General features: G+C 42.8%; 1 protein-coding gene across 2 annotated transcripts in view; it reads right to left on the bottom strand.

Annotated features, from left to right (window-relative positions):
• Positions 1-19,539, bottom strand: part of fbln1 (fibulin 1) — an 81,384-nt gene that overhangs the window by 33,992 nt on the left and 27,853 nt on the right. For both annotated transcript variants that reach the window (XM_033037547.1, XM_033037548.1), the window contains exons 5-9: positions 18,321-18,377; positions 10,621-10,722; positions 7,043-7,180; positions 4,782-4,919; positions 262-405 (exon numbers count right to left, since the gene is read on the bottom strand). In XM_033037547.1, coding sequence (XP_032893438.1) covers positions 262-405; positions 4,782-4,919; positions 7,043-7,180; positions 10,621-10,722; positions 18,321-18,377 — 579 coding nt within the window. The remainder of the gene's footprint in view (positions 1-261; positions 406-4,781; positions 4,920-7,042; positions 7,181-10,620; positions 10,723-18,320; positions 18,378-19,539) is intronic.

Below are 19,539 nucleotides of genomic sequence, written 5' to 3'. Positions count from 1 at the left end.
TTCAGCATGTTTCCTCTTGCCTCTTCCCCCATTGTAGCTTCAAGTAATTTGCTGAACCTAACTTTTTGTTTATGGTCTTACATATTTCTAAAATGTCGCGTCCATTTTTTTCAATTGAGGCTGAAAACAGATATATCTTCCAGCTCTTGTTCCTCGGACTTTTTGAAAGCGGGTATCAGCCTCAAATACAAACGCACGCACAAGAGATTGGTTCTATCCGCCTCATCAGTGAACACTGAAGTGAAAAATTGTGCATCTCACCCACACAGTTTGATCCATCCACATCAAGTCGATAGCCTCGGCCACAGTTCACCACATTGTGCTGACAGCTATATGAACCAATGCTATTGAAACAGGTGTAGCCAGGCTGACAGGGCGAGGCAGCTCCATTGCACTCATTGATGTCTGGAAAGAAAAATGAAACAATTTGTTCACAGTGCAGACAGCAACCTTGCACATTTACTGTGACTCATTGCAGTATGGGAAGGTAGACACAAAATGCTGGAGTAACTCAGCGGGACGGGCAGCATCTCTGGAGAGAAGGAATGGGTGACGTTTCGGGTCGAGACCCTTCGTCAGACTGGTTCGATTTAAACCAGCATCTGCAGTTCTTTCCTGCGCAGTATGGGAAGAGTAGTTTTGAGAGAGTATTCCCCAAGTAAAAATCTTTGACAGTTTGATGAGATTTTCAGTATTGACTTATAAGTAAAAAAATTAACCATTGAGCTAAAATTATGCAATTCTGAACAATAAAATCTGCCAAACATTTAACTTTTACATATAGATAGATAGATAGATATAATTTATTGCCACACAGCCAGGCTGGTGGAAATTTGGGTTGTCTGCAGCGATACAATAATAAAGAACACACAACCACAATAAAACTGTAACACAAACATCCACCACAGCATTCATCACTGTGGTGGAAGGCACAAAATTTGGCCAGTCCTCCTCCATTTCCCCCCCGTGGTCAGGACCAGAGTCCAGAGTCAGTCCAGGATCGGCTCTTTCTCACCGGAGACCGCGGCTTCAGATTGTTGTAGGCCGCAGGCCGGCGGTCAAGATTTAAAGTCCCCGCCGCAGCCAGAATTACTGTAGACTGCAGGGCCGGCGGTCGAAGCTCCCCTCCAGGGGTGATGGTAAGTCCATGCCGGACCCGCGGTAGAAGTTGGCCGCGGGCCGGCAGTGATGGCATAGATATAGTCATTATATAAAATAAAACTAATATCACATGAGTCCCTTATTCTATGAAATTGTGCCCTGTGATGCTATTGTGCCCACTCTATGGTACTCGATGAAATTTAGACTACATTGTCTCTGTAGTGCTGATTAATGTGGATTTTTCTGAACGGGCCTATGACCAGCATTTGCCAACCATGTTTCCCATTCTCCCAGATGCTTTGATAATGAACCCAGAGTTGAGAGGCAAGCTCATGAGCAGTGGAAGAGTCTTCAAGTACACGACTGAGCCAAAGATGGGTGGCTTTGGCATGAATAATTACACCATCAAACTCCTCAACCCCACCCTTGCTATCTGCCAAAGTTTTATGATTTTTGAGCCTCATTGATATTCAGAAACATTTAAAATGCATAAAACATGAACTAGCATAACTAAAGATCTAAAGAATTTTTATATTCCTTGAGTCAATGTGGGCTTCACAGGGTGAGCCAGCATTTAATTGCCCACCCCTAGTTGCCCTGGTTAATGCAGGTTCAATAGGACTGGGACTACCGCTATCCCGGCTATGGGATTTATTAATCCCAATGAATAGATTGTTGCAGGGAAAAGGTTCTGCGGGCAATGCTTGCACCTGCAGTACTGGAAATGCACCCAACTGATTTTCAACAAATTTTCTCTATGTCATCTGTTTGCCTTCCGGCATTGAATTAATGACTTGGATCATCACTGGTTCAGATGCTGTCTGATGGATTAGCGAGGAGTCCTTTTCATGCTGCACACTTCCCTTCTGTTGTTGATTCAGCCATGACACGGAATTGTTCGATAACTAGTCCACATGGGAGAGATTTGTAAAGCTTTTTTGGTTTCAACTCTGAGAACTGTCCCGCAGCACCACCTTCTGTTTCAACAGGGCACTGCATGTAAGTCTGAAGAAAGGTCACCTATCCAAGTTATCCAAAGATGCTGCCTGACCTGCTGAGCTACTCCAACACTTTGTGTATTTTTTTTGTAAATCAGCATGCAGTTTCTTGTGTCTTTCACATGGTGAATTTGTTTATTGCACATATTGACATACAGAAAAACAAAGTAATATGCCATTTTCCGCCTCTACCCTTTGGTTTAAGTACATCTCTTGATGACTCAGCAGCAGGAGAGGAGGGGAAAGGAAGAGGTAATGGCATGAGTCCTATTGAAACTGGTATTACCATCTAGTGTACAGAAAGTTTTGTGCAAGATTCTGGAAGGTGAACTGCACACTGCCTTGTACAACTGTGAGATGTAGACTTGAGAGAGACAGCACAGAAACGGGTCCTTCAGCCCACAGAGTCCGCACCGCCCAACGATTCCCATACACTAACACTATCCTACACACGAGGGACAATTTTTACAATGTTACCGTAGCCAAGTAACCTACAAACCGGTTCGTCTTTGGAGTGTGGGAGGAAACCGGAGCACCCGGGGAAAACCCATGTGGTCACGGGGAGAACGTACAAGCAAAGTGCAGAGAGCACCCATTGTCAAGATCCAACCTGGGTTTCTGGCGCTGTAAGGCATTGGCCCTAAGCAGCACCCATTGTCATGTTGCCAAAATAACCCGAATTCAGTGCCTACCTGCACAGGGCATGAAAACAGGCTATGATTGCAGGTAAAGATCATCTTTCAGTGGCCGTCTTGAAATTCTACATATCCTTCCAGGGCTCTGCCAGATACACAGGCAACATTTCACAGGTGGCTGTACCAGGCAGCTGACAAAGCTTGGCAATTACTTCAAATTCTCTACCCTTGATACTAAACAGAGTGATGAGCATGCGGTTGGTTTTGTTGGTCTGGATAGATTTGCATGGGTAGAAGATTTAAGAGTTTGCTCCTCATCATTCCGAGATCACATAAGAGTGTTTATTATTTGTAAAGATTTCCAGTCCATTAACACCCAGGTGTCTGAAACCATCAGAACATCTTTGTGCAAGAACGCACAAAAGTCTGGGCAGCTGCCACAATTACAGGGCTATGCACATTGAGGCAATAATCATCTGAAGAATATAATTAATATGTAGATCTTAAGTCCATAACATGAAGGATGAATGAGTGATCTGCAAACTGTTAACAGTCTGCTCAGATTTATTCAGACTTACATACAGGCTTAGTAGTTGGCTCCATACACTTTCCTCTGCACTACCTCCTTTCCTACAAGTTGGTGGAGCGGCCAAGGATGGATTATCTTTCATCCCATTGATGGTGGCATTCATAAATGAGAGACCTCAGTAATTGCACACAGATGATTGATACATTTAATGCTACAGTGTTTTCTTTAAATACTGATGAAATAAAGATCTGTCTTGACAATTTTGTCTGCACTCTATTGCGGATGTTTCCCCTGTTCCCTTCACTCACCCTGTCAACGACTCAAAACACACTTTCCTTCTCACTTATCCAGTTTTGATCAGGGGTCCTCTAACAAAGTGCTGACCCTGTCTCTCCTCTCCAATGGGTGCTTCCAGCATTCTCTGTTAAATGTTCTGGAGTTCCAGGAACTTAGTTCAGTTTAGAGATACAACACAGAAACAGGCCCTTTGGCCCACTGGCTCCTCGCCGACCAGCGATTCCCGCAGATTAACACTATCCTACACCCACTAGGGACCATTTTTACATTTACCAAGCCAATTAACCTACAAACCTGTACGTCTTTGGAATGTGGGAGGAAACCGAAGATCTCTGAGAAAACCCACACAGGTCACGGGGAGAACGTACAAATTCCATACAAACAGATTGAATCTGGGTCTTCGGCGCTGCATTCGCTGTAAGGCAGCAACACTGCGCCACCGCGACTTCCCAAATTTTTAACTCTACATGAGAATAAATGTCCGACACTGACACCTGTTATTATGAGGTAACACATTCCGTGACTTAGCCCTAGTGCATTCAAAATTGATTTTTAATGGGAAATACAATTAAACTGATCTTCCCATATGAAGTCTTCCCTGCTGAGAGCACACGTCAGGCATTTGAAGAGTAAACTCCATAATCATCAATCTTTAATTAACGAAAGGGACAAGGAAAGCATTCATAAATTCCCAGCACGCCTTACAGGTAGGCAATACCTTTCACTATTATGAAGTTCCTCTTGCAGTTTGTGTTGAGTATTTGAATAACAATTCAAAGGGTTATGTGAACAGGAGTCTATATTGCAACTCAAACCTGTTCTTCCATTCAGTGAAATTGCAGTGCTTTTTTTTAAAGTTATGGATCTTTTCCCCATAATTTCCTAAAAACTTTGATTAACATAAGAAATATCAAACTCATATTTAAAATTAACAATAGATCCAGCATCATAACTTTTCAAAAGAGTTCTGAACTTCTACCAACCCTTGTGTGCAGGTTTTCAACATTTGATTCTTGAAAGTATTGCACTAATCTTTTATGAACCTGAGACTCTATTTCCCCAGCAGTCACTGATTTTAGTTGAGGAAATTAATTAGGAGACTGCACACTATTTAGACAGTAATCATTCACATTGTTCACACTTAAGCCAAGGAACAAGCATTTGCCAAAAGCACTCTCCAGGAAATAGAATAACACAGCGATAAATCTTTTTGCTACCTACCATTACAGTTGCCAAAAGCATCCTGCAGAAATCCAGGTTCACACTGGATATTCGATCGGCAACGGAACGATCCCTGTGTATTCTGGCAAATGAAATTGAACCTGCAATTGTGTAAATCATTCTTGCATTCATCGATATCTATCAGATTCCAAATAAAAATCAAATTATTCAGCTGCTCAGTTTAAAAAAAAGCAAAAAAAATCAGATATTATTAAATATGAAGCTGAAGGAATAAATTGTGCAACTATGGTAATGATGGAAAGTCAAAGACAGGTGACATTTAATGTGACATCTCCAACAATCTCACAGCAGTGCTGGTCTGAGCAAGTGCATAATATAAAATGAGTGGAATTGCCGTCACCTGTGTTGCTCTGAAGTGTGAATCTACGTAATATTCTACCTGATCTGTCAAGCACTTGCAGATGGGAGTAAACTGGATGTCCACAGATACAAATCTGTTTTCAAGAGAGACTTAGATTTAGCTCTTAGGGCTAAAGGAATCAAGTATATGGGGGGAAAAGCAGGAACAGCGTACTGATTTTAGATGATCAGCCATGGGCCGAATGGCCAACTCCAGCACCTATTTCTCTATGTTTCTAAATGTTTCTGCCTGTCTTGTAGGTGCCACATTCGGCCTTTGATTCCATGCTACGCCAGCACTCCGTCATTAAACTCCGTCATTTTTTCCATGTCGCTAGCTCATTCATTTTACATCCGATTTTGCTCTCCTCAAAACTTTTTTTCTTTTTATGTACCCATTTTTTAATAAAATCATACACCCCCCCCCCCCCCCCACTCACTCATTTTGTCGCCTCCTGCTGGCCAGCGACCATAACGGCTGCTGGCACCCGCCTCTCGCCTCAAAGAAGCCATTTAAAAACAGCCGCACTGCTGAGTGCTGGAATCTTATGTTCGGGAACGGCTTGAGTTGGAGGACCACGTCTCCCATGGGGGCTACGGGTAGGGAACGGGTGCGTTGGGGGAGCAGACCCAACGGGTCTGCACTTGGTCTAGTATTCTTCTAAATCTTTCCTATCCATCTATCTGTCCAAATTTATTTTAAATGCCTTTATCGTACCTGCTTCAAATACCTCTGGCAGCTTGTTCCATATACCCACCACCCTGTGTGAATGTATTTAAAAGTATTGCCAGAGGCCACATTTCCCATGTGCAAATCGTTCAGGTCATAAACAGATCTCGGGAATAGAATCCCTATTGTAATCTGAGGAGAACCTGTATCTCGACGAGGCTGTACATGCATTAACCCCTTCATCAATTTGGGGCCAGCACAACGCATGCCACAAATATGCACCTGTGTAACAGGCAGCATGTTAAATGTGATGTACCACTCATAGTGCTCTATCAGTACTGTATGAATGAATGAATAAGTTTATTGGCCAAGTATTCACATACAAGGAATTTGCCTTGGTGCCCCGCCCACAAGTCACAACATGACATATTGTGAGTTAGGAACGACACATAAAACATTAAACACTGCATTATGTACTGCATCAAAACCAATTATTTCGCCTTAGTAATAAACAAATTAAATTCCTACTTAAAAAAATTATTCAAATATGAATGTTGCAACACAACTTACTAATCTTTATTACAGGAATCATAGCAAAATCAATAGTCCTTTCAGTTCATTCAGGTCTGGTTCATTGTGAATTGCACTTTAACTCTATTAACTACTTCCAAAGCATTTCCTTAACAAGAAACATTGACGTTCAGTCTTAAAGTTGCAATCACATAACATCCACAAGTCTTTGTAAGCATGTTCCTCTTGTCTGCTTTCCAATTGGTAAATTTTTACTCCTTAAATGGCCTCGATCTAATTTTAAGATTATGGCAAAAAGTTAATCTGAAATAGCTGTTGAAAATGGTGCTGACCAGTGTCATGTGTAATTCTGTGCACAGCTCCTCATCAGTGACATTGCATTGATCAAACCTGAGACCCAAAGCTCTGTGTGCTGGGCTTTTCTGTTGGGCTGCAGGGTGCAGGGTTTGGGGGGTGGGGGAATAGAGAAATTCAGGGAGAGACGGTGGATGGCAAAGGATGGGCAAATACAAATAAGTCTGGTATGAGCAAGAGATCTTAGTGAAGAAGAAAAGTTGATATAGTGCAGTGGTTGTGATGGCTGGTTGGGTAAGTGATCAGGGGGACAGAAGACAGCAGAAAATCATAATGTCAATGTCAGATAATCGTTTTTATATGGATAAATGTAAAATATCTTCAGTTATTCTGTGCTCTTACATACCTCTGCATTGGTTGTTTCCAGTCAGTTCATATCCAGTGCCACATCCTATCTCACGCAGGCATTGATAGGACCCGATATTATTGATGCAACGCTCTCCTATTTGGCACGGATTAGTCGGCAACAAACACTCGTTGACATCTGTAATCAACAACAAATATCTAGTCAAGATTTTACTCACTGCTCTCCTCATAGTGTTAACACACCCTGAGATTTTGACGATCAGCATCCACAGCTGTTCCTTTACCTTGCCTATACGGTTACCCTTTACAATTGATGATGCATGGTTTCAGGACAGGATCATACATAAACTTGTTCTTGCCTATCTTCCAAGCAAGCACACACTCTTGAACTAGATACAAAAGAAGACATATGACATATGCCAAATTATCACCTGCCTAAATAATCTAAATAGTAGTGCTTGTCAGTGCCCCAACCAACAGCATATCGAGATATCAAATCTTCCTTCTGTATACTTTTTAACTATAATCTGTTAAACCATTGGGAGAGGTTCAACATTTCTAGAAAGGTTTCAGAACATTTCTGGAACGCATTGCCAGGGGTGGTGGTGAGGCAGATATGATGGTGGCATTTTAGAAGCTATTAGATGGGCCAATCAAGTATCTGTCAATCTTTTGTTTAAGAAGGAACTGCAGATGCTGGAAAATCGGAGGTAGACAAAAGTGCTGGAGAAACTCAGCGGGTGCAGCCGCATCTATGGAGCGAAGGAAATAGGCAACGTTTCTGGCCGAAACCCTTCTTCAGACTGATGTAGGGTGGGGGGTGGGGGGGTGGGGGGGTGGGGAGAAGATAGGAGAAAGAAAGAGGAGGAGCCCGAGGGCTGAGGGAGAGCTGAGAAGGGGAGGAGACAGCAAGGGCTACCGCAAATTGGAGAAGTCAATGTTTATGCCGCTAGGGTGCAAACTGCCCAAGCAGAATATGAGGTGCTGCTCCTCCAATTTCCGGTGGCGCTCATTCTGGCCATGGAGAAGGACCAGGACAGAGAGGTCGGATTCGGAATGGGAGGGGGAGTTGAAGTGCTGAGCCACCGGGAGGTCAGGTTGGTTAATGCGGACCGAGTGGAGGTGTTCGGCGAAACGATCGCCAAGCCATAAATCACAAATCATAAACCATATGTCTACTCAATAAGCACAAAATACTGCGGACCGACCGAGGTGATAGACTTCTGTCGGTCAGAAGACTATCACCTGCGATGGAGATGGTGAGGCACTTCCCTACCATTTCTTGACCTCACTATCTCCATTGCAGGTGATAGACTTTTTTTTTTTTTTTTTTTAATATTTTATTTTATTAGAAGTAAGTACAGTCATATGGCACCAAAGTGCCTAATATATATTTTCATAATACATTTTATGTACAACTTCTTTTTTTTTTTTTTGTTACACTGAAAAAAGATTAGAATAAGAAAAAGAAGTTAGATAGTAAAGGATAGAAAGATGTGAAATATATAGTGTGTGAAAAAAGAAAACGAGTAAATGAAGAAAGTTGAGAGAGAGAATAGAGAAAAGAAAAGAAAAAAAGAGGAGATCATTATTTATAATCTTGACCAACCCTCGTCCAGTCCTGAAACAGTTATTTTTTATAATTGTGTTGCACCATATGATTCCAAAAAAACGACGAATGGAGACCAACTCGTTATGAATTGGTCTGATTTATCCATTAGGAGGAATCGCATTTCCTCAAGATGAGCGGTGTCCAACATACTTGCAATCCACATTTTAAGCGTTGGTATTGATGTACCCTTCCAAAATTTAAGAATTAATTTTTTTGCTATTATTAAACCATAGTTAAGGAATAGATTTTGAGATGTGTTCAATTTATTCCCATCTTCCATTACGCCAAATATAATCATTTCAGTATTAGGTTCCATTCTTGTCTTGAATAATTTTGTAAATATTTCAAAAATATCATTCCAAAATCTATAAAGTTTTATGCAGGAGACTAAGGAGTGTGTTATAGTTGCCTTTTGGGCTAGACATTTATCACAAGTGGCGGATATATTTGGATAAAATTTGTTCAATCTAGGTGATAGACTTTTGACCGACATCCACTATAAACCCACTGACTCCCATGGCTATCTAGACTACACTTCTTCCCACCCTGCTTCCTGTAAGGACTCCATCCCCTACTCCCAATTCCTCCGTCTATGCCGCATCTGCTCCCAGGATGAGGTGTTCCACACCAGGGCATCGGAAATGTCCTCATTCTTCAGGGAACAGGGGTTCCCCTCCCCTACTATAGATGAGGCTCTCACCAGGGTCTCTTCCATTCCCCGTAACACTGCTCTCTCTCCCCATCCACCCACTCGTAACAAGGGCAGTGTCCCCCTAGTCCTCATCTTTCCCCCCCACTAGCCGTCACATACAACAAATAGACCTCCGTCATTTTCGCCACCTCCAACGTGACCCCACCACTCGCCACATCTTCCCATCCCCCCCCCCCCCCCATCTGTTTTCCGCAAAGACCGCTGCCTCCGTAACTCTCTGGTCAATTCTTCCCTTCCCTCACGCACCACCCCCTCCCCGGGCACTTTCCCTTGCAACTGCAAGAGATGCTACACTTGTCCCTTTACCTCCCCCCTTGACTCCATTCAAGGACCCAAGCAGTCATTCCAGGTGCGACAGAGGTTCACCTGCATCTCCTCCAACCTCATCTATTGCATCCACTGCTCTAGATGTCAGCTGATCTACATCAGTGAGACCAAGCGTAGGCTTGGCGATCGTTTCGCCGAACACCTCCGCTCGGTCCGCATTAACCAACCTGATCTCCCGGTGGCTCAGCACTTCAACTCCCCCTCCCATTCCGAATCTGACCTTTCTGTCCTGGGCCTCCTCCATGGCCAGAGTGAGCACCACCGGAAACTGGAGGAGCAGCACCTCATAATCCGCTTGGGCAGTTTGCACCCTTGCGGCATAAACATTGAATTCTCCAATTTCCGGTAGCCCTTGCCGTCTCCTCCCCTTCTCAGCTCTCCCTCAGCCCTCGGGCTCCTCCTCTTCCTTTCTCCTTTCTTCTCTCCCCCACCCCACATCAATCTGAAGAAGGGTTTCGGCCCGAAACATTGCCTATTTCCTTCGCTCCATAGATGCTGCTGCACCCGCTGAGTTTATCCAGCACTTTTGTCTACCATCTGTCTATCTTTGCCTTACTAATACCCTATGACTTGGCCTCACCGCTATCTGTGAATGAATTCCGCAGATTCACCACCATCTGACTGAGGAACTTCTTCCTCATCTCCTTTCTAAAGATACGACTTTTTATATTGATGCTATGCCCTCTGGTTCGAGACTCACCCACTAGTGGAAACATCTAACAAGGAAATCATCTTTCATGTGCTTTGTGTGGAAACTGCACCAATAATTGGAAAACACATTAATTGGCAAGTTGTTTTACAATCGGTATCTGAAAACCATTGACCATTTCAATGTGTTTTGACTGTTTACACATCCAAATATGGTTATCTATCGGGCTTTAGTTTCTTGGGTATTACTCATGTTTCTGATGAGAACATTTTGTTGATTTGTAAAGGAAAGATTACAACAAGCAAAACTCGAAAGTACCTTCACATGTGCGGTGATCGTGACTCAGCCTGTAGCCAACGTAGCAGGAACAGTTGACATTTGTCCCCGTGTCGGTGCAACGCTGCTGACAGGGTCCTCCTCCTGTAAGAAAGATGATGAAAGAAGAAAAGCAATGAATAATGCACCATCCTATCTTCACATCACAAGTTTGATCCAATTCATATGGTGGTGTAAAATAATCAAACTCCATCCAGCTTCCCCTAAACTTTGCGAAATTCAATAACTTGTCAGATGATTTCAGATTTAACATATATAAATATTGACTCTGCGATACAACCTGGAGCTGCATAATGTTATATTGTTATATGTAGCAGGATTTTTGCTTTGTTCTCATTTATTTTTTATCACTGGCACAGCTGGTGGAGCTGCTGCCTCACAGCGCCAGAGACAGCGCACGATCCTGACCTCCTGCCATCTGTGTGTGGAGTTTGTAGGTTCTCCCTACGACCCCCACGTGTTTCCTCCGGGTGCTCCAGATTCTGTCCACAACCCAAAGAAATGTGGGTTTGTGGGGAGTGACCTCTTAAATTGCTCCGCGTGTGTTGGGAGTGGATGGTAGTGGGATAACGTGAATGAATGAATGAATGAATGATGGATGGAATAAATGAATGAATACTTTATTGTCACATATGGCAAGTCACAGTGAAATCCTTTGCTTACACTCCCGAGGTATGCAATTGTCGCCACATAAAGGGCGCTTACAAAGTTACATAGTATCTGCGTCAGATCCCCCTTTGTTCTCCGTAGAACCAGTGTGAACAATCATCGGTCAAGGTATTTAAAGTAAGCATGCAGGTACAACAGGCAGTGAAGAAAACGAATGGCATGTTGGCCTTTATAACAAGAGGAATCGAATATAGGAGCAAAGAGGTCCTTCTGCAGTTGTACAGAGCCCTAGTGAGACCACACCTGGAGTATTGTGTGCAGTTTTGCTCTCCTAATTTGAGGAAGGACATTCTTGCTATTGAGGGAGTTCAGTGTAGGTTTACGAGGTTAATTCCCGGGATGGCGGGATTGTCATATGCTGAGAGAATGGAGCAGCTGGGCTTGTACACTCTGGAGTTTAGAAGGATGAGAGGATATCTCATTGAAACATAGAAGATTGTTAAGGGCTTGGACACGCTAGAGGCAGGAAACATGTTCCCGATGTTGAGGGAGTCCAGAACCAGCGGCCACAGTTTAAGAATAAGGAGTAAGCCATTTAGAACGGAGACGAGGAACCACTTTTTCTCACAGAGTGGTGGGTCTGTGGAATTCTCTGCCTCAGAGGGCGGTGGAGGCAGGTTCTCTGGACGCTTTCAAGAGAGCTAGATAGGGCACTCAAAAATAGCAGAGTCAGGGGATATGGGGAGAAGGCAGGAACGGGGTACTGATTGGGGATGATCGGCCATGATCACATTGAATGGCGGTGCTGGCTCGAAGGACCAAATGGCCTACTCCTGCACCTATCGTCTATTGTCTATTGTCTATTGCCTATTGTCTAATGGTCAGTGTAGACTCAGTGGACCAAAGGACCTGTTTCATTGCTGTATCAACAATCAATCATTTAAAAATTCTCGTTCTTTTATGCAACTTCGAAACACGTCAAATATGATATTCTTCACCAATACCTTTATGGATTTAATTTCTTAATTGAATGAAGAAAACGATCTTCCTATGGTTGTCTACCTAACTTATAAATTGTCATGTGGAGCCTGTATTTACTAACACCACAGTATCATTGCTGTAATTAATTTTACTAATTTCACGAAATCATACTCATTTTATTTTCCAGATTTATAAGAGGAAGAATAATACTTGAGCGAACAAAAAAAACATGCTTCATGGCTAAGATGTCCACAACCTTTGACCTAAGGTACGACTCAGATTAGATTAGATTAGATTAGATCCTTTATTTGTCATTCAGACCTTTCGGTCTGAACGAAATGACGTTGCCTGCAGCCATACATATAATAATAAACAACAAAACACACAATAAACACAAATTAACATCCACCACAGTGAGTTCACCAGGCACCTCCTCACTGTGATGGAGGCAAAAGTCATAAAGTTACAGTCTCTTCCCTCCTCATTCTCCCTCTGCACTGAGGCGATATGTTACTCCACCGTGCGATGGTCAGTCCCGCGGCTCAACCGAGCTCCGCGAACGGGCCGGTTGAAGCTCCGCGGCCCGTGGTGGTCGAAGCTGCCGCCTTCCAGTCCAACGGACGCAGCTGTTGCCGCGGGAGCTCCAGGAAAACAGGCACCAACCTGTGACCTGCGAGCTCCCGACGATGTCGTCCACTGGCCCGCGGCCGAGACCCGGATTCAGGTCGCCGCCACCGGAACGCCGCCTCAGCCACCGGAGCACCGTCTCAGCCTCGAGTCGGGCCGCCCTCACCGCAGCACCGTCTCAGCCCCGAGTCAGGCCGCCCTCACCAGAGCACCGTCTCAGCCCCGAGTCAGGCCGCCCTCACCAGAGCACCGTCTCAGCCCCAAGTCGGGCCACCCTCACCGGAGCACCGTCTCAGCCCCGAGTCGGGCCGCCCTCACCGGAGCGCCGTCTCAGCCCCGAGTCGGGCCGCCCTCACCAGAGCGTCGTCTCAGCCACGAGCCAGGCCGCCCTCACCGGAGTGCCGTCTCAGCCCCGAGTCGTGCCGCTGCTGCCGGAACGCCGCCACAGCTCGAATTCGGCCAGCCTCGCGTTGGTAAGTCCTGGCTGGCTCTGCTTCCAGAGCCTCGAGGTCGGTCGCAGTTGGAGGCAGCCAGCTCCGCCATTAGGCCTCAGCGCAGACGGAGGCAGAGAAGGGGGGATACGACAGAAAGAGTCGCATTCCCCCGAAGGGAGAGACAGAAAACCATGTTTCAGCCCCCCCCCCCACACATAACACAACCTAATAACTAAAATTTGACTAAAACAAGACCAAAAAAAACAACAACAAAAAAAGTAAAGACAGACGGACTGCAGGCGAGCCCCAGCCGTTCAACAGAGCCGCCACTTCCGTTATACAATAGTCATACAGTAAGCTTATGTAGCACAAGGCAGGGGTTGATTTGCCTCGGTAGATGTTTGCTGGGAATATGACATTGGGGCTCCACGAATGTTGACAGGGATGCAGGATGATGTAGAAGATTGTAAATTCTGTTTAGTATTGTGATAATTATATAGATCAAAGAAAGACATGAAAAGCAGTAACAGAGAATGGGTACGATCTAAGGCTAGCGACCCATCATACAAGCTTTACCTTGTACCTTGTACCCCATCCACAAATGGGGTTGTGCTTGAAAATGTTTCAAAAAATGGAAACAGAATCAGGTCTTTGAGGGGTTTACACTTTATAATGAGCTAAAATGGAACAGGAAAAAAAATAGAATGCTAATATCAAAATACCATTCATCTTTCTGAGGCAGTTTCAACAATGGAGGGGAGAAAATTAACAAAAGGTATTGAAGTCAAGAATATTAATTGATGATAATAGACAAAAGGTGAACCTAATAATAAGTAGTTGGCTGCTGATTAGATTTGTAAGAAATAAAATTGTAAATGCATCCTGAAGAACATTTTTGACACAGAATTCTTGCCAAAATTGCAGTGTTGATTTTTGCCACAAGATGTCAGTAAATACCATTGCAAAGTGTAAAGGAAGGGGAAACTGAAAAAAATAATAACTCCTCAAGAAGATCATTTTTTACAGAAATTAACCTGTGTATGCTCAAGCATAAAACATGTCGTTTGTATTAGTATTTGAGATTCCTCATGATCATCCTTCAGATACTTGCACAGAAACTCCTTCATTTACAAATGGGACAGAGAGGGGAGAACTTAACGAGGTTGAGAATGGACACAAGGAACTGCTGATGCCCCATTACAAAAAAAGATACAAAATGTCTTCAGCAGGTCAGGCAACGCTTTTAGACCCTTGACCCGAAACGTCACCTATCCATGTCCTGTCCTCCATAGATGCTGCTGTGTTACTCTTGCACTTTGACTTTTTTTGAGGAGATGGAGACTATTTTATTTTCTCTCCTACACGCAAAGATCATACTTATTTTCAGGAGATCTGAATGCAATTCACTTATTTGGACTGGGACACCAAAATGTGCGTCTGGCACATATTCTAAGCTTTTACACCCATTATTTTAATGCCCTATTAAAAAGCATCCAATGTCTCTTCACAAAAATAGGTCTAAACACAATACTATAATGTGTTTCTCTTCAAAAGCTCTTTACTAAAGGAAAATCTGAACATCTTTGGCGCAGCGGTAGAGTTGCTGCCTTACAGGGAATGCAACACTGGTTCGATCCCGCCTACAGGTGCTGTCTGTACAGAGTTTGTACGTTCTCTCCGTGACCTGCGTGGGTTTTCTCTGAGATCTTCAGTTTCCTCCCACACTCCAAAGATGTACAGATTTGTACGTTAATTGGCTTGGTGGATGTAGAAATTGTGTCTAATGTGTGTAGGATTGTGTTAATGTGCGGGGATTGCTAGTTGGCATGGACCTGGTGGACTGAAGGGCCTGTTTCTGCGCTGTATCTCTAAACTAAACTAAACTATTAATAAGTTAAGAAGTACAAAAATTTATGTTTGGTGTGCGAATGTGGCTGCCATTCCCTGGTGGTGTTATTCTAATGATGGTTTGAGATGAATGACCAATTTGTTGCTTTTGTTGAGGTTTAGCCCGGCCCATAGGCGCTTCATCATTCAGGTTAATGAAGTATGGGTTTTTGTAGTCATATACTGTAACTATGGATCTTTCAAGAAATTACTTGAAAAAGTGGACAACATTTTGTATTTTGCCAGAAGGAGTGAGGACAGTGCTGATAGATTTCCACAAACCTTTCCGGTTTTTAATGCAGAGTTGCATTAATCCTACATTTGATTTAGTATACTGCCCTTATTGCACATCTATGCTGTCTGAGATTCCAGCAAATGACCCTTGGTCAACCTTCATTCCTGTTCACAGAATAGACATGATCATTAAATATGATATTTTATATGGATGCCAGCAGTGGCATGTGGGGAGGTAGAAACTGAAAAACAATTGGACCATCCTTTTCCTCAGGTGCTTATTAACTTGCTGTTCACTTCCAGATCTCCCAAAATGTCAGGTTATGGGTTTTTTTAGTTTCATTTATTTCCGTAATTTCTTGTGTGTCATAGCACAGGAGGCACGTTGAAGCAAGATTTTTTTTGTTAATTCATTTTTAAAATACAGTTTTATTGCATCCATGTTAGGAAATGGTTACATTGTGTTTTCCATGAAGGCACCCAATATAATGGACACGGGTGATTGCTGGTTTTACAGATCCAAAATATAACTTGTTCATATATAACCATATAACAATTACAGCACGGAAACAGGCCATCTCGACCCTTCTAGTCCGTGCCGAACACGTATTCTCCCCTAGTCCCATATACCTGCGCTCAGACCATAACCCTCCATTCCTTTCCCGTCCATATAACTATCCAATTTATTTTTAAATGATAAAAACGAACCTGCCTCCACCACCTTCACTGGAAGCTCATTCCACACAGCCACCACTCTCTGAGTAAAGAAGTTCCCCCTCATGTTACCCCTAAACTTCAGTCCCATAATTCTCAAGTCATGTCCCCTTGTTTGAAACTTCCCTACTCTCAGTGGGAAAAGCTTATCCACGTCAACTCTGTTTATCCCTCTCATCATTTTAAAGACCTCTATCAAGTCCCCCCTTAACCTTCTGCGCTCCAAAGAATAAAGCCCTAACTTGTTCAACCTTTCTCTGTAACTTAGTTGCTGAAACCCAGGCAACATTCTAGTAAATCTCCTCTGCACTCTCTCTATTTTGTTGACATCCTTCCTATAATTAGGCGACCAAAATTGTACACCATACTCCAAAATTGGCCTCACCAATGTCTTGTACAATTTTAACATTACATCCCAACTTCTATACTCAATGCTCTGATTTATAAAGGCCAGCACACCAAAAGCTTTCTTTACCACCCTATCTACATGAGATTCTACTTTCAGGGAACTGTGCACAGTTATTCCCAGATCCCTCTGTTCACCTGCATTCTTCAATTCCCTACCATTTACCATGTACGTCCTATTTTGATTTGTCCTGCCAAGATGTAGCACCTCACACTTATCAGCATTAAACTCCATCTGCCATCTTTCAGCCCACTCTTCCAACTGGCATAAATCTCTCTGTAGACTTTGAAAATCTACTTCATTATCCACAACCCCGCCTATCTTAGTATCATCTGCATACTTACTAATCCAATTTACCACACCATCATCCAGATCATTGATGTACATGACAAACAACAGTGGACCCAACACAGATCCCTGTGGCACCCCACTAGTCACTGGCCTCCAACCTGACAAACAACCATCCACCATTACTCTCTGGCATCTCCCATTCAGCCACTGTTGAATCCATCTTGCTACTCCACCATTAATACCCAACCATTGAACCTTCTTCACCAACCTTCCATGAGGAACCTTGTCAAATGCCTTACTGAAGTCCATATATACAACATCCACTGCTTTACCCTCATCAATTTCCCGAGTAACCTCTTCAAAAAATTCAAGAAGATTAGTCAAACATGACCTTCCAGGCACAAATCCATGTTGACTGTTCCTAATCTGACCCTGTTTATCCAGATGCTTATATATATAATCTCTAAGTATCCTTTCCATTAATTTGCCCACCACTGACGTCAAACTAACAGGTCTATAATTGCTAGGTTTACTCTTAGACCCCTTTTTAAACAATGGAACAACATGCGCAGTGCGCCAATCCTCCGGTACTATTCCGTTTCTAATGACATTTGAAATATTTCTGTCATAGCCCCTGCTGTTTCTACACTAACTTCCCTCAATGTCCTAGGGAATATCCTGTCCGGACCTGGAGACTTATCCACTTTTATATTTCTCAAAAGTGTCAGTACTTCCTCTTCTTTGAATCTCATAGTTTCCATAGCTACTCTACTTGTTTCCCTTACCTCACATAATTCAATATCCTTCTCCTTGGTGAATACCGAAGAAAATAAATTGTTCAATATCTCCCCCGTCTCTTTTGGCTCTGCAGATAGCTGTCCACTCTGACTCTCTAATGGACCAATTTTATCCCTCGTTATCCTTTTGCTATTAATATAGCTGTAGAAACCCTTTGGATTTACTTTCACCTTACTTGCCAAAGCAACCTCATATCTTCTTTTAGCTTTTCTAATTTCTTTCTTAAGATTCTTTTTACATTCTTTATACTCCTCAGGCACCTCATTTACTCCATGCTGCCTATAATTATTGTAGACCTCTCTCTTTTTCCGAACCAAGTATCCAATTTCCCTTGAAAACCATGGCTCTTTCCAATTTTTACTATTTCCTTTCAACCGAACAGGGACATAAAGATTCTGTACTCTTGAAATTTCACCTTTAAATGTACTCCATTTCTCTTCCACATCTTTCCCATAAAACAAACTGTCCCAATTTACTCCTTTTAAATCCTTTCGCATCTCCTCAAAGTTAGCCTTTCTCCAATCAAAAATCTCAACCCTATGTCCAGTTCTGACCCTCTCCATACACTACCCTCCCAACACAATATGTGTTGTTTCACTACATGATGAACAAATAGTGTTGAGGATCTGTGAAAGAAAGGAGATATGTGTGTGTTATATCTCGCCATGTGAATGGATTCAATATCAAGGACATTTCCATACCTCTACAACGGTCATTCAGGAATGGATCCTCCTGTTCTGGCTTTCTGATTTCATGACCTGGAAATAAAATTCAGGTGTAAATGAACATCTTTGGCGAGAGAGTATTCCACATTTCAAAGACGATCAGATTATAGGGAGGAGACTAAATGTAATAGAAAGGAATTGCAGATGCTGGTTTATACCAAAGATAGACACAAAATGCTGGAGTAACCCAGCTGCCTGATCCGCTGGAGTAACGGATCAGGCAGCATTTCTGGAGACAATGGATAGGTGACGTTTTGAGTCAAAACTATATGGCAAACGTCATTTTCTGCTGAATGCAAAATCCAAATTAAGATATTGATCCTTGAATGTTCTTCAACTTTAAGATTTTGATTTCTGACATTATAAGAGTCTTTTGGATATCTTGGCATTATTTTCAGTACAGAGTCTTCCCGTCACCAAAGGATAGGCACATTATGTATGCAGGTTGTCCCCTTTTCCTATTTCACAAAATGCATTTCTTTAAAGATTGCTCAATGTAATTATACATTAGAGCTTCGCGCTAACAAAAATAAAAATTCACTGGTAACAATTTTAGTACTTTAATATGCACAGGTTCACTTTGCTGATCATTACTTGTAGAGAATGTATAGACAACAAGACTCCTTCTTCAGTAAAATCCCTGTCTGGGAATTTCTGTCTGGAGGCTGTTAAGTTCAGCCCTGGGCGATTGTCACATAATCATGCTACCAAATAGCGACGGTGGAGTGCGATCTTTTCCTGCCCTCTCGAATGGAGCTTAGAAGAGATCTAATTTTGATAAAAGAGGAATGAGCAAATGTTTTTTTTAAACAAAGTTTCCCCACACATAAGCGCATTATTTTGTTGCACAATAAATGGTACCATTGAGTCTGACAGTGAGAACTGTCATTCATTATCAGTAGCATGAAGGATTACAACGGGCTTGGTGATTGTATCTCTTGTTAATGAGCTATCAGTCTATGGTATGTAGTAGGTAGCTACAGTGGAGCCCAGAATTAGCATTTCACTTTTTTTTTTAAATCACTTGCATACTGCCTGAGAATTTTTTTTTAAAGTACTCTGCTTATTAGAAAGAGTTGAACTGATAAAAGAAGTAGCCAATTTTTATTTTATCTGGGGGAAAAGTGCTTTTAGGTTTTGGTTTAGTTCAGTTTAGTTTAGAGATACAGTGCAAAAACAGGCCTGTCGGCCCACC

Source organism: Amblyraja radiata, chromosome 19, assembly GCF_010909765.2.
Source record: "Amblyraja radiata isolate CabotCenter1 chromosome 19, sAmbRad1.1.pri, whole genome shotgun sequence".
NCBI lineage: Eukaryota > Metazoa > Chordata > Chondrichthyes > Rajiformes > Rajidae > Amblyraja > Amblyraja radiata.
Note: the sequence above shows the minus strand (reverse complement) of the source record. Positions and strands in the feature narration are given on the sequence as shown.